Source organism: Clinocottus analis, unplaced genomic scaffold (assembly GCF_023055335.1).
Source record: "Clinocottus analis isolate CAN_PGR_092001 unplaced genomic scaffold, fCliAna1.0.p SCAF_9, whole genome shotgun sequence".
Classification (NCBI taxonomy): domain Eukaryota; kingdom Metazoa; phylum Chordata; class Actinopteri; order Perciformes; family Cottidae; genus Clinocottus; species Clinocottus analis.
In genome coordinates, this window is record NW_027176251.1 from 15,242,478 (window position 1) to 15,255,856 (window position 13,379).

Genomic DNA, 13,379 nt, shown 5'->3' on the forward strand with positions numbered 1-13,379 from the left:
TTTGGAGAGGGGTGTATCAGTAGCACACAGCCAACCCAGACTTATAGGCAATATTATGGTCGGTGGGCTCCGGTTTGCACTGTAAGAGCAAACACGTATGAGCTGCAGAGTGCGTAAACTACACTCATCGGCATGGAGAGGTGAGCATGCAGGCGAACACGCATTTGCAAACAGGCACTTACCGAGGCACTCGCACGCACACACATGCACATCACCACGCAGTCACAGTCGATGGTGCAGCTGCTCACCTCCCCCACCTCCTCCACCCAGCTCCTCTCAGGCAGCAGTAAATGTTGCCAGTGTATATATATCAGGTATTATGTCCACTTAGATTATGATATGACAGGTTAGCGTGCCGTTTGAAGCTGACAGCACATCTGTTTCATCAGGAGAGACTGATACTGGCATCTAGGACACACATCTCACCATGCAGGAAGGAGATAAAGGAAGAAGCTAGGGGGCCGTCTTTCCTGTCTCCCTGCCTCCCTCACCCCATCTCTCTCTCTCTCTCTCTCTCTCTCTCTCTCTCTCTCTCTCTCTCTCTCTCTCTCTCTCTCTCTCTCTCTCTTTTCTTTCTCCCTTTTCTCTTTCACCCACTCTCCCCGCCCACCAAACCCACCTCCTGTTCACTTTTTCTTTCTCCCCCACATCTACTTTTCATTTACTTGCTCTCCCCTGAAACTACCTCCTGTCTCTCCTACTTACGGATGCGCGTTGTTTTCTTCGCTGGCATGCAAACACACAAACGCACACATACATACATGGATACACATGGTCTGGCCTCTGTCTCATTTGGCTTTATTCATTTTGTTGGTAAACCTGTTACACTTCAGCCTTGTTTAGTTCCCTATCACTCTCCTCTTTTAATGTGTTTTCGTTAAGCATTGTCCATGCCATTTTGGATCACAGAACAGTAGTATATTCTAATGCCCCTGACTCCTTCCTCCAACAATCAATGTGGCATTCTCAATTCAAGTGCCATTGTTTTGCCAGTTCCTGCTTATTAGCTCAAATGAAAATGACCTTCAGCGCACCAGAGTGTGCTGGGAAAAGCTGCAATATCTCCAAATTAATGTTTTGTTCCTTTTCCTCCCTGATCAGTTGCATAACCTGAACATGTGAGGAGCGAAACCTCACTGACTGGATGAGTGAAAGGCAATAAAGCTTGGGGAAGAGAGAAAGAAAGAGAAAGGGGGGAGTTGAACATGCAAGCATGCAGCTGGCTAACAAGGCCAAACAGCCAGTCATTTCCTGGGGAACATGAGGCATGTGTAGAGGAATAGGGAGTTGGGAAGGAAAAGGACAACTGTCAAAAGCTCAGTGATTTATTTTTCCCTTGGAGGCTTTTTTCACCACTGGCTTTCAGAGCCACATGTGTGTGAAATACACACAAATCCATGCATGCATACACACACTAACATTGGATGAGAGTAAAAGCCCACATTTCCCATCATTGAGTATTCATTCCATGTTATTTTGACAGCGCTCCTGTTGGTGCGCTGTAAATCTTTAATTTCACTGAGCTGACCTCTTTTCTTTCTCTTCTTTTCTCCCCTTTTTTTGTCCTCCGTCTCTTGCTCTCTTTCTCTCCAGCGTACATGCCCGAAGATGAGCTCAAGGCAGGCGATCACGATGAGGAAGAGCACCTGCAGGACGACGGCCTCTCATTAGACGGCCAGGACACTGAGTTTCTGTGCAACGAGGAAGAGGAAGATGTGGACGGAGGCCAGCCACCTAGTTACAGAGACTCTCCACTTAGCAATGGCACTAACCCCGACGCCGGATATGGGTCTCCCCTCAGTGATGTCAGCGACCGGCTGACGGACTTCAAGAGCACCTCTTCCAGGGACGGTCAGGAGAGGGACAGCACGGCTTTGCCCTTCCGCCCCAACAATGGCCTCTCTCTCCAGGACAGCCTGGCGCAGATGAAAGCCGTCTATGCAAACCTCATCTCAGATGCCTCTTGGTCCAGCATCACAATGGACATCATGAAATCTAAGCCTGCTGCAGCTGGCAGTGTCAACAGTGCCCATACCACTCCAGAGCCCGCCTCTACTGCTCCTGTCTCCATTACCACGACCGTAAACAAGAGCAGTGGGGTCAACATGGCTAGCAGTCACCACAACGGCAGGAGCTCCAGCACCACTGTCAACCACACAGGCAGCGCAAGTGGCAACACTAATGGCACAGCAGGAAGCTTAGTTAGCAGCCACAGTGCAACCAGCTGTAGTGGGAGCAGCAGTGGTGGTGCTAGTAATGGTGGCGGTGTAGCCTATGACTGGCACCAGGCAGCACTTGCCAAAACTTTTCAGCAGAACCCCTACCACCTTTTACCAGAGCCCAGCCTCTTCAGCACAGTGCAGCTCTACCGGCAGAACAACAAGCTGTATGGTTCTGTTTTCACTGGCGCAAGCAAGTTTCGCTGCAAAGACTGTAGCGGTGCCTATGACACACTCGTGGGTTTAACGGTCCACATGAACGAGACGGGCCACTATCGAGATGACAACAAGGACAAAGAGGAGGATCAGGGAAAGCGCTGGTCCAAACCGCGTAAACGCTCCCTGATGGAGATGGAAGGGAAAGAGGATGCCCAGAAGGTGCTGAAGTGCATGTACTGTGGCCACTCATTCGAGTCTCTGCAAGATCTCAGCGTTCATATGATAAAGACCAAGCATTACCAGAAAGTGCCTCTCAAAGAACCGGTGCCAGCCTTGGCCACTAAACTGATGTCCACTTCTGCTAAAAAACGAGCAATGCATGATGCTATAGTCTCCCCATGCTCCCCGGACTCTCTCCATGCTGGTAGCGGTGGTGGTAATGTATCCCTTGGGGAGGGTGGTAGAGATACAAAATCTGCAGCTAACCCCTATGTTACACCAAACAACCGCTATGGCTACCAGAATGGTGCCAGCTACACATGGCAGTTTGAAGCTCGTAAAGCCCAGATCCTCAAATGCATGGAGTGTGGGAGCTCCCATGATACACTGCAACAGTTGACTGCCCACATGATGGTTACTGGTCACTTTTTGAAGGTTACAAATTCTGCATCCAAGAAAGGCAAACAGCTGGTTTTTGATCCAGTGGTGGAAGAAAAGATTCAGTCTATCCCACTGCCACCGACCACCACCAGACTCCCCGTTCCCAGCGGCGTTAAGTCCCAGCCAGTGTCACCTGCCCTCTCCTCTGGCTCAGAGGAGAAGAGGGAAGGAGGTGAAGATGAAAAAGTCCAAGGCGGTGAGCCAATGGAGAGAAAAATCAAGGAGGAGAGAGATGACCCAGGTGAGAAATCTGAGACTAAAGCCACGTCGTATAAGTACCTTAGAGAAGAAGATCTGGAGGAGGCACCAAAGGGGGGTTTAGATATTCTCAAATCCCTTGAGAACACAGTATCCAGTGCCATAAGCAAGGCCCAGACAGGCACGCCCACATGGGGTGGCTACCCCAGCATCCATGCAGCCTACCAGCTGCAGGGTGCCATGAAGAGTTCTGCTAGCATTCTGCCCCCAATGGTCCAGAGTGTCCAGATGCACCCAATGTTTAACAGTGGGCTACGAGGCCTGGTGACTGACCCCAGCTCAATCATCCACTCGCCTCGGAGCCCTTCCTCCCCTACCCCCCTCAGGAGCAATGTCACTGCCATGGAGGAGCTTGTGGAGAAAGTGACGGGGAAAGCTGCCACTGTGAAGAAAGAAAAGGAGGAGAAGATGGTGAGCCTTGAACGATGCCGGCCCCCATCGCTAGTAAAATCCCCCTCTCCTGCACTGAGAGAGCAGCGAGAACAATTAGCTTCTCCAAATGACCTTTCTGTAGGTAAACCATCTGGTATAAGAAGTAGCAGCCCGGGCAGTGCAGATTCGGAGCTCATCTGCAAGAAGGAGCCCAAAGAGAGCCTAGTAGATGGCCACAATAACCATTCAAAGAACGGCTCTGAGGCGTGCCAATCCCCAGTAACTAATGGCAACAGTCTTGGCATCATCACCGATCACTCACCGGAAAGTCCTTTCATCAACCCTCTCAGTGCACTCCAGTCAATCATGAACACACACCTGGGTAAGGCCTCCAAACCAGTAAGCCCAGCCGCGGACCCACTCTCTATGCTTTACAAAATCAGCAACAGCATGATGGATAAGCCAGCTTTCAACCCAACTCCTCAGGGCAAGCCAGCCGAGCCCATCAACCACTATCCGTTGTATGAAAACAGTGACCAGCCCATAGACCTTAGTAAAAGTAAGACCACCGTTAACAGCAACAATAACAACAGCAGCAGCGTCCTCTTGACCAACAACAGTGTGAATGGTAACAAGCCCCTCATTTCCCTCCCTGACTCGGTCTCCTCTCCTCTGAGAGAGAATGCTCTGATGGACATTTCTGATATGGTGAAGAACCTCACTGGGAGACTGACGCCCAAGTCTTCAACTCCCTCCTCAATCTCAGAGAAGTCGGATGCCGACGGCAGTGCGTTCGAGGACGCCCTGGACGACCTCTCTCCAGTGCAGAAGAGGAAAGGGAGGCAATCCAACTGGAATCCCCAGCACCTCCTCATCCTCCAGGCACAGTTTGCCTCCAGCCTGAGGGAGACCTCCGAGGGCCGCTTCGCCATGACTGACCTGGGCCCCCAGGAAAGGGTCCACATCTGTAAGTTCACAGGCCTCTCCATGACCACCATATCCCACTGGCTGGCTAACGTCAAGTACCAGCTGAGACGGACTGGGAGCACCAAGTTTCTCAAGAACATGGACTCGTGCCAGCCCGTGTTCCTCTGTGGCGACTGTGCCTCCCAGTTCAGGACTCCCTCCTCCTACATCGGCCACCTGGAGACTCACCTGGGCTTCAGCTTGAAGGACCTGTCCAAACTGTCAACTGAGCACCTTCGGGAGCAGCAGGCTGCCTCAAAGGTGATCACAGACAAAATGACATTCGGCAGCCCCCTGTCAGCCTTGACCACGGCAGAGGACGACACAAGCTCTGTGTACCAGTGCAGACTTTGCAATAGGACATTCGTCAGCAAACACGCAGTCAAACTGCATCTCAGCAAGACCCACGGCAAGTCTCCAGAGGACCACCTGGTGTATGTCACTGCTCTGGAGAAACTGGAGAAGCTAGACAAGATGGAGAAGGTTTAAGCGGGGTCTCGAGCTGAGGGTAGAGACTGACAGCTGTGGAACTGACTAGAATTTCATTGCACTAAAATGACATTGTTCACAGTTACTGCACTGGGCCGAACTGAGCCGCCAGAAAAAAAACGGTCTTATTTTTATTTTTTTTGTTGTGATAACTGCCTGACTGGACCATGTCTTTTCATGTTTGTTTTTGTTTTGCCAAGCTTTTTTTTTTTACACTTATTTTGTAATATATTTATATGCTATTTGTCTGATCTGTGCATGTATTTTAGTGAATCAAGGTTAAACACAAGATTTTAATCTTTTCATGGCAAAAATACAACTACTGCTTCAATGGTAAAAGTGGCGAGTGGAAAAACAATTGGTGGGTGAGAAAACTGTAAAATACTTGATATGAAGAAGGTGGAAATTAAATGTATACACCAAAAGAATGAAAGAATACCCTGAAAGACTGAAGTAGCACCTTAGACAGTTGAATTCTGAATTTGTAAAGAGAACATGTTTTGAAATATCTTGCATTCGTCAAAATCCTTCAGATTTTAAAAGATCAAGGACCATCATTTCCCCCTTCTCCTTTTTTTGGGTTCCTGTCACTGCAATGTCTCTGATGATGAATGGCCTGCTCATAAATCTGTCAGTGTATTTGAAAAAAGATCACGTGAACATTTGGAAAAACTGAAATGCTGCTTCTGGTTACGAGTCAGTGAAAATGAATGGCCGTCAGTATGCAAGTTTGCTCAAAAAAACTTTTCCTTGTTGTGAAGTATCACCTTATAGCAATTTTCCAGTTGTATGGTTTGTTACAACATTCTCTTTCTAAATTGTGTCGCTTTATTCAACTGTAAAGAGAACAGTCCGTTACATGTAAATGATTACCAGTGAAATGTCAGTACTCCATAAGACATATCCTACCATTTGAAACGGCTCAACATTCTTTGTATCTTAAGGTGTGTGCATTCTCTAACTTTTATATTGTCATTTTATATACAAAAATGATTAAAAAAATAAAAACAGATGGTGTATATAGATATATGCTGTAGAGCTACAAAATGTCCTTTTTTTAAAGAAAATACAAATTTAGCTTCTTTGGCTTGGTTTACAGAAATGATTTTAATTATACTTGCATCCAATTTGATGCATGAAATGGTGTGGAAAAATAAATAAGCGATGCACAATGACTATACATTTCAATGTTTTATCGACAATATTGTAAAAAAAAAAAAAACTTTTTAGCAACGATTAGTTTGTTTCATTTCTTTCTCAATTGTAAAATAAACCCCAAAGCAGTTGTTAACAGTCGTCCATTTGTGGTTGTGTGTTCATTTGGCACGATGGTGCACCAAACTCAACATGTATAAATTTTCACTGTGCAGCATTTGCTTGGCGGCAGATTAAAGCGATCATACCCATATCAAATCTTAACCCAGTGTAATAGGATTTATTCTTTTTGAGGTGTGCGGTTATACTGAAGCGTCGTAGAGGTGGGATCCAAAAAGACCATCGTCTCACTGTTTGTGTTCTGCAGCAGGCCCACTTCCAACCATGAGTGCAACATTTTAGGAGAAAAAGGAAAAGTCACTGGTGTCATACTTCTAACTGATGACTGAGCCACATCATACTGCCGATGATTACTATAATGATGAAGATGACGGGGATGATAAGTCTGTAAGGGTGGCTATTGTACTGCGAGGAACTCATGCTCGGCTTGTGACTGGCCTTCGGAGGGTCTTCTGAAAGAATCAGTGTTATATTTATGACGGCAGTGTACTTTTGCCTGTCTTCTTGGAACAAAATCAGATGGGCGTCTGTGTTGCCTGATCTAGCCTCCTGACCGGCCACACTGAAGCAACCAAAACTTAACACAAGTATTCATTTAACACTTGAGCACAAAGCTGTCCCTTTCCAAGCTGTCCTATTGGACGCAAATTACCAATCGGTGAGCCTGCGTCGCTTGTATCATGGGCCAGAGTCCAACGCACATGTGTACAGTACATGCCACATTTGAGCGTATCGCTTCAGATGAAACCGCATTGAAGGATGAAGCGTCACTTTTTTGTTTGTGTTTATTGGCTGAACCTTTTCGGTTACCTCTGCGAGCGTGGGTGCTGTAGTTTGGTGGAGAAAACCATCGCCTCTATACTTCATTTACTTTGTTCTCGTGGAAAAATGAAAGCTAGCATGTGCCGTATGCGCCTTGTTTGACTTATCCAGCAGCTTCTACGTCATCTCAAGTCAAGTCCTCCACATCTCTGCTTTGTGTGCTGTTGTGTTACCTGTACGGCCTTAACATTCAGCTTCACTGAGAGCTGAACGTGATCACTTGTGCACAATGACCTCTAGATGACCCTCCCCCTTCCCCCCACAACAACTTCTGGGGTTTTCTTCCTCAGGCGGCCCTGCAGGTAAAGCGTCTGCATTAGGAATTTGATCTCTCATCTCGCCCTCATGCCTCAAGATCCTGATAGAGTACTTACAGTGCCAGCCTTTGTATGGATGACGCCATGCTGCAGTGTTATGACTTCCATTCCTCACACTCACAACATGTCTTGTGTCGGCTGAGTCAGTCACACACACTCGCTCTCCCCAGCTATATTAGCATGAGTGTCTTTGTGCAATTACGCACCTCCTCGATCTGGCAGCACCTCGCTGTGTTGATACATGGATTCAGTGACAAAGGAAACACAGGCAGAGGGCAGATTAGACCGGCTGAAGATGCAGCTTCCTCGGGAAGGGGCTGCTAGAGTTGGGTTATAAAACAAACAAGGCAGATAAACAAGCAGCATTTGGAGGAGATAGTGTTCCCTGCACACCAGAAATAAAAAAACACCTTGTAGGTTTAATACCCCACAGCTAAACCTGTAATTTTGCTGTGCCGTCAGATAGCTGCTGAGCTGATAGAGACTCTTGCCTGCTTTGTTAGAGATCAGCGCACTGTTTCCTGTGCGTATTCTATGTAAATTACATGCGATAATCGCCACGCGCGGCACAATGCTGGTTCCCGTGGTGCAAACGGAAACCGAGGGTAGATAAACGCGGGCTGGGCAGATTTGCATAGCCTTTGTGTTTTGGGCGCTGCTGAACGTGAGCCCTGAGGATTGGTAGGGATTTCCTCAAGGTTTTGTATAAGTAAATGCCTGCTTCCTCCCAGGGCTGGGACCATTATGTACAGCAGACAGGGGTGGGTGTAGACAGAGGGCACAAACGGAATAACAAAATTACCTGGGCTGGTGGGAGCACGGGGAGTATTAACCTGCATAACCGGCGTCTGCGTCTGCCGAGATAGAACTGGGACGTGTTGGTGTTCGCATGGGAACGTGTGCTCCTTCCACTCGGGACCAGTTCATTGCCCCGAGCATGCTGTATATGTTTGTGTCGTCTGTTTGAGACAATGACAGAGAGATGTCCTTCTATGGTTAGGAGATCACAGAGAAGTGAAGTTAAAGTGGGAGGGCGTGTCGGTCCAAGTGCCTCTGATGTTTCCTCAGAAGTACATCTCTAAAGCTCCAAGCTGTGTCATTACCTCCAATGTGTGTGCGCTCGGAGGAAACACACACGCACACCTGTGGTTTCCTGACAAGTCTTTTGTGGGGCTTATGTTCGTGGTCCTTGTTCCTGGTTTGTATAGCGGCATGAAGATCATTGTCAGCCACGAAACAAAGACAAAAAGCGCCTGCTGAGGATCCCGGCGCGTGTCTGCCGTCTGTAAAACCTCCAACTTTGCAGAAAACTCCAACGTATGGTTTAATACCCTTCCAAAATACCTCAAAACCAAACAAACAATGTCTGACAGAGAATCAACAAACAAAGCAACGATTGAGAGCCTTTGAACTGGATCAGAAACTAAAGTCGGAGCAATCTGTTTGGATCCTGATAAAACGCCCCATTGTTGAGACTGCATTCAGGAAGAAGTGATCAGTATTCACGTCGTGCACAAGATACCTGCCTCCGTCTATTTTTATGTTGATTTAAGTCAGTTTGCAGACTTGAGTCAATTATCCTGATCAGCTTCACACTGTAAAATGTGACAATTTCACTTTCCATAAGGTCTCTGTATCGCTGCAGGAGGTTCTGCTTCCTTTTTTTAGTTTTGAGACAAGGTTTTTACACACTGAATAGGGGTGTACACAAGACTACACGTCTTTATTTCATTCTTTTTATATTCATTTTTAGTTACACACAGCAGCCGACACGTGTTCGGTAAGGGTGCAGGCGAAAATCGGGATCCTTATATTTTCTGTTTACTTCTTGTACTCAAAAAGTACAAGAAGTAAACCTTCTTGTACTTTTTGAGGATTTCAAAAGTTGGAAATACCTTACTTATTTTTAAATTATATTGAAGGATACGACACCACAATTCAAGGCACATCCGTAAACAGCGTAAGAACAAAAAAGTCACATAAAGAAGTCCAGATGAACTGAACAAAAGACAGGACATGAATCAGCAGCTGCAGCAGAGAAGAAGCTGCAGGTGTGTCTGCGGCAGCAGGGGGCGGAGCCAGCAAGGGGGCGGAGCTATAGAGGACTACAGACCACCGAGTTCACGAGCCGCCAAAAAGCACAATCAAAAGGCATACGTGGTACATTTTAAGTGACCTACTTTTGTTTTTTACTATTACAGAAGTGCTTTTACTTCCGTTGAGTTAAATGAAATAAAGTACTTGAGTAGAATATTAGAATAATATTCAAATAGGATACTCTTTCCACCGACATTTTGCATATAGGTTTTGCATAATGTTCTACCCGGAAAAGCAAGTAAAACATGTTTTGAATTTACTTGAAGCTTCTATGGTGCGTTAAATACAGGAATGAATGACATTTTCAAACCCCCATAAAAGATCCAAGCCGTTTTACTTTTACATTGTTTTACACTTCTCTGATGAGGTCCATTACAGTCTGAATTGTAAATCACCAAAAATCTTTCTGATTTAGTAACATGTATTTACTACTTTTGTCTTTTTTTTTAAACTCAGATAGATTATAAATAAAACATAACAAAAAAAAATATATTTTCCGTCCTTGAGGCACTACAGAGCGATACTCATGCCACTGTAACTGAGAGTGCAGCACTCCAGCTGGTGTCAGTGGCAGTGTATTTGTATTTTTTTGATGGACACGCAGCAGTCTTTCATCAAGGTGGGTTTATTTTGTGGTGGGAGGGTTGATGTGACAGAGTTGTCTTTGGAGAATGATGGTGTTTGACAGCAGCAGGCTAACGGATGTAGGAGATCATCTCAGTCTGCCAAGCCTTTAGTTATGATGTGGTGGTGGATGAGAACTGCAGGTGCGTCGCCAGGCCCTTCATCCATCACAGGACCGGACAAAACACAAAGAATACAGGGGATGAAATGTGTCCTCCATCTTGCTGGATGAGGGATGTGGTTTTGCAAAACAAGATGCGATACCTATCCATTCTCTGTTTGCACCGCAAATGTATTTATTTGTGTGTTTTTTTTCTTCACTCTTTTTGAAGGATGTTTCTTTCTTTCTTCATGTCTTTGAGTTGTATTTAGACGTATAGTAAAATCATGCTACACCGCTTCATAAAATGTTCCAGATTCCAACATGATGTCCTTTGTGCACCTCTCTCTCTCTCTCTCTCTCTCTCTCTCTCTCTCTCTCTCTCTCTCTCTCTCTCTCTCTCTCTCTCTCTCTCTCTGTACAACAGCTAATCTATCTATATATGCCTGATCACCTGGGGACATGTCTATAGCTACAATGATAATCCACATATGAAAGATTGATGACTGAGATCCCATTATCCTGTGTGTATACGTATGTCTGCTTCCGTCATTGACCTCCCAGTGGTTTTCTGAATATGAGAACTACCATTCACCGTCATTTCCAATTTCAAATCAAAGAGGTCAACATAGAAAATGTATCAAAACCAATTTGTGTTTCAAAAAGGCCCTTGAGAAATAGTGGCTGGTGTTGTGTTTGATATGCACAAAGACACTTATCCCTTATCTATCTTTTCAGAGAGAAAGAGAAGGAGATAGATAGAGGGTGAAGTGCTCCAGGAATCAGTGCTGCCTCCATGAGATATGATGCTGCTTGATTTTGATCATTGACATTTGCTTTTTCATGCATCCCGAAAAACAAGGCCTCCCTTCCATTAAGGAATTATTCAAATGACCTTCAACAGTGCATGTTTTCCTACAGTTTTGTTGTGGGAATATGAGAACACATACTGACATCTCAATTACTTATGCAAGGCTCAGAGTAGGCCCAGTGGATGCAATCACCGTGTGTGCAATCCTCAGTCACTCCGAATCACAGAGGCTCCCGGACAGACACACATAATTCAGACAAGTCAGACAGGATTTGCATACAAAGACTAAAAACAAAAAAAATAGAGGGCATAAATAAAAAATGCACCATCTTGAGCAGGGAGAGAAGGTAGAGATTGGAGGGGAGGGAGGCTTGAGGGGAGGGAGGCGGGGGAGACCAGTAAATTGTTTTAAAAAGGTCTTACGTGTCATGTTGTGTAAGGGTTAGACCGATATACAGAGCTGATACCGGCCGATGGCATTTGGTTCAGTGTTGTGTACCTCCAAATGGAAGAAATGTTGATAAGTATTATTATTATTATTATTATTAAGATTAGGATTATTATTGATAATGAAAAATCCCTATTTTTTCCATTTTATGGAATAAAAAAAAAAATCCACATATTTAATATACAATAAATAACAAGTAGCAGTACTTAATAAAACTGACCTATGGTGCCACCCTTCTGTCTAAATGCAGTCTGCAACCACCACACTCTCACACTGGAACAGACACTGTTGTCCATCTTTATCCCCTTAAAACCTGAGTCCTCCCCCCACCCTCCACCCCTTCCGCCCTTCTGGAGGTGACACACTGTCTCATCGTCGCGTGATGGGTGGGGGGGTGCGAGAGGAGTGGGCGAAGGGGTAGAAGGGTTGGGATGGTTGAGGGCAGGCGAAGAGGTGGGGTGGGGTGCATCGGCGGCTAACCCGGCATCACGTCATTAGCGTTGTACGGCGGAGACGCAGGGGCACCCTGACACATGTCACGGACAGCCAGCCGAGAGCCCACGTATGAAGCTGACACGCTGCGCATAATTTATCCTGTGACACGATCTGCATGCCGAGTTGTTGATCTGTTGTGTTTGGTTTGGACATGGGCGCTCTGGCAGGGAAGACAGAGGGGGGGGGGTTATTATGCAGGTGGGGGAGAAGCAAGAAGAGGAGAGCGAGGGCGCAGAGGTGGCTCTGTGTGTGTTTGTGTGTGTGTGTGTGTGTGTTTGAGGGGAGGTGGAAGCCGGCATCTTGGTGTAGGACACACTGAAGGGGCGACACATTTGTCATGTCCACTGAGAAGCAACATATACATAAACAAGTGCATTCAAATTCACTAATACAGACAACCCAGACTCTAGCGTGCACACACACACACACACACACACACACACACACAAACACACACACATGCACGCACGCACACAAGCACACTCACTCTGTGGTGCATGTTGAGTCACAGGGACATCACAACCATAATCTTGTCCCTTAAGACATCTGTTCATGAGTGAAAATGACTAATATTCTTGACATGACCCTCTGTCATCCCGTTGGATGCGATTGTTCTCGGAGCCGCGGCTGCGGCGTGATGTTAAACCGCACCGCTGACACCACTTCTCATCAGCGCCACGTGATTTGTGCTTCAGTGAATAAAGCGTTAATTAGATATGTTGTTTGTTGTTGTGTTTGTGACATGGTGCATTGTCTTTCTGGTAAATCGGCAGATAGGTGTGGCTGTAAAAGCTTTGCCACGTATGACTGGATGTGTTTAGCTGGATGTGGTACATTCGCATGGGTGTTGATGTCTAACAAATTAGTAAATATGAACGATAATATTGTAATTTCAATTAATTTGTGGTTTGCTTTTTGTGTTATTTGTGATTTTCTGTGTGTCTTTGGGAAGTGCTCATCACGCATCAACTACTGACGCCCCCTCCCTCCCCCCTCCCCTCTTGCCTGGCTCGTTTACATGAATTATGCATATGACCAGTCTTGTTAGAGGAGCCCCTCCCTCATCACGCTCCTAATCCCTGCCGTTGCTGCAGTAACCAAAATTAGACATGACTGTGAGGTACAGTACGGACCCTCGGGGCCTTTTTCTGGACAGGCCTCATCCCGGGCAGGCATGGATGAGGATCCGGAGGTCCTATAAGCCTGTAGGTCAACTGTCCACTGATATTACTGTACTGATGCTGGTGCTTGATGGGAAATATTCATT

The 13,379-nt window shown here is 46.1% G+C and overlaps 1 protein-coding gene across 2 annotated transcripts in view; it reads left to right on the top strand.

Annotated features, from left to right (window-relative positions):
* Nucleotides 1-6,522, top strand: part of LOC137780883 (teashirt homolog 1-like) — a 37,646-nt gene extending 31,124 nt beyond the window's left edge. For both annotated transcript variants that reach the window (XM_068569223.1, XM_068569222.1), the window contains exon 3: nucleotides 1,594-6,522. In XM_068569223.1, coding sequence (XP_068425324.1) covers nucleotides 1,594-5,123 — 3,530 coding nt within the window. In that variant the 3' untranslated portion in view covers nucleotides 5,124-6,522. The remainder of the gene's footprint in view (nucleotides 1-1,593) is intronic.
* The last annotated feature ends 6,857 nt before the right edge of the window (nucleotides 6,523-13,379 follow it).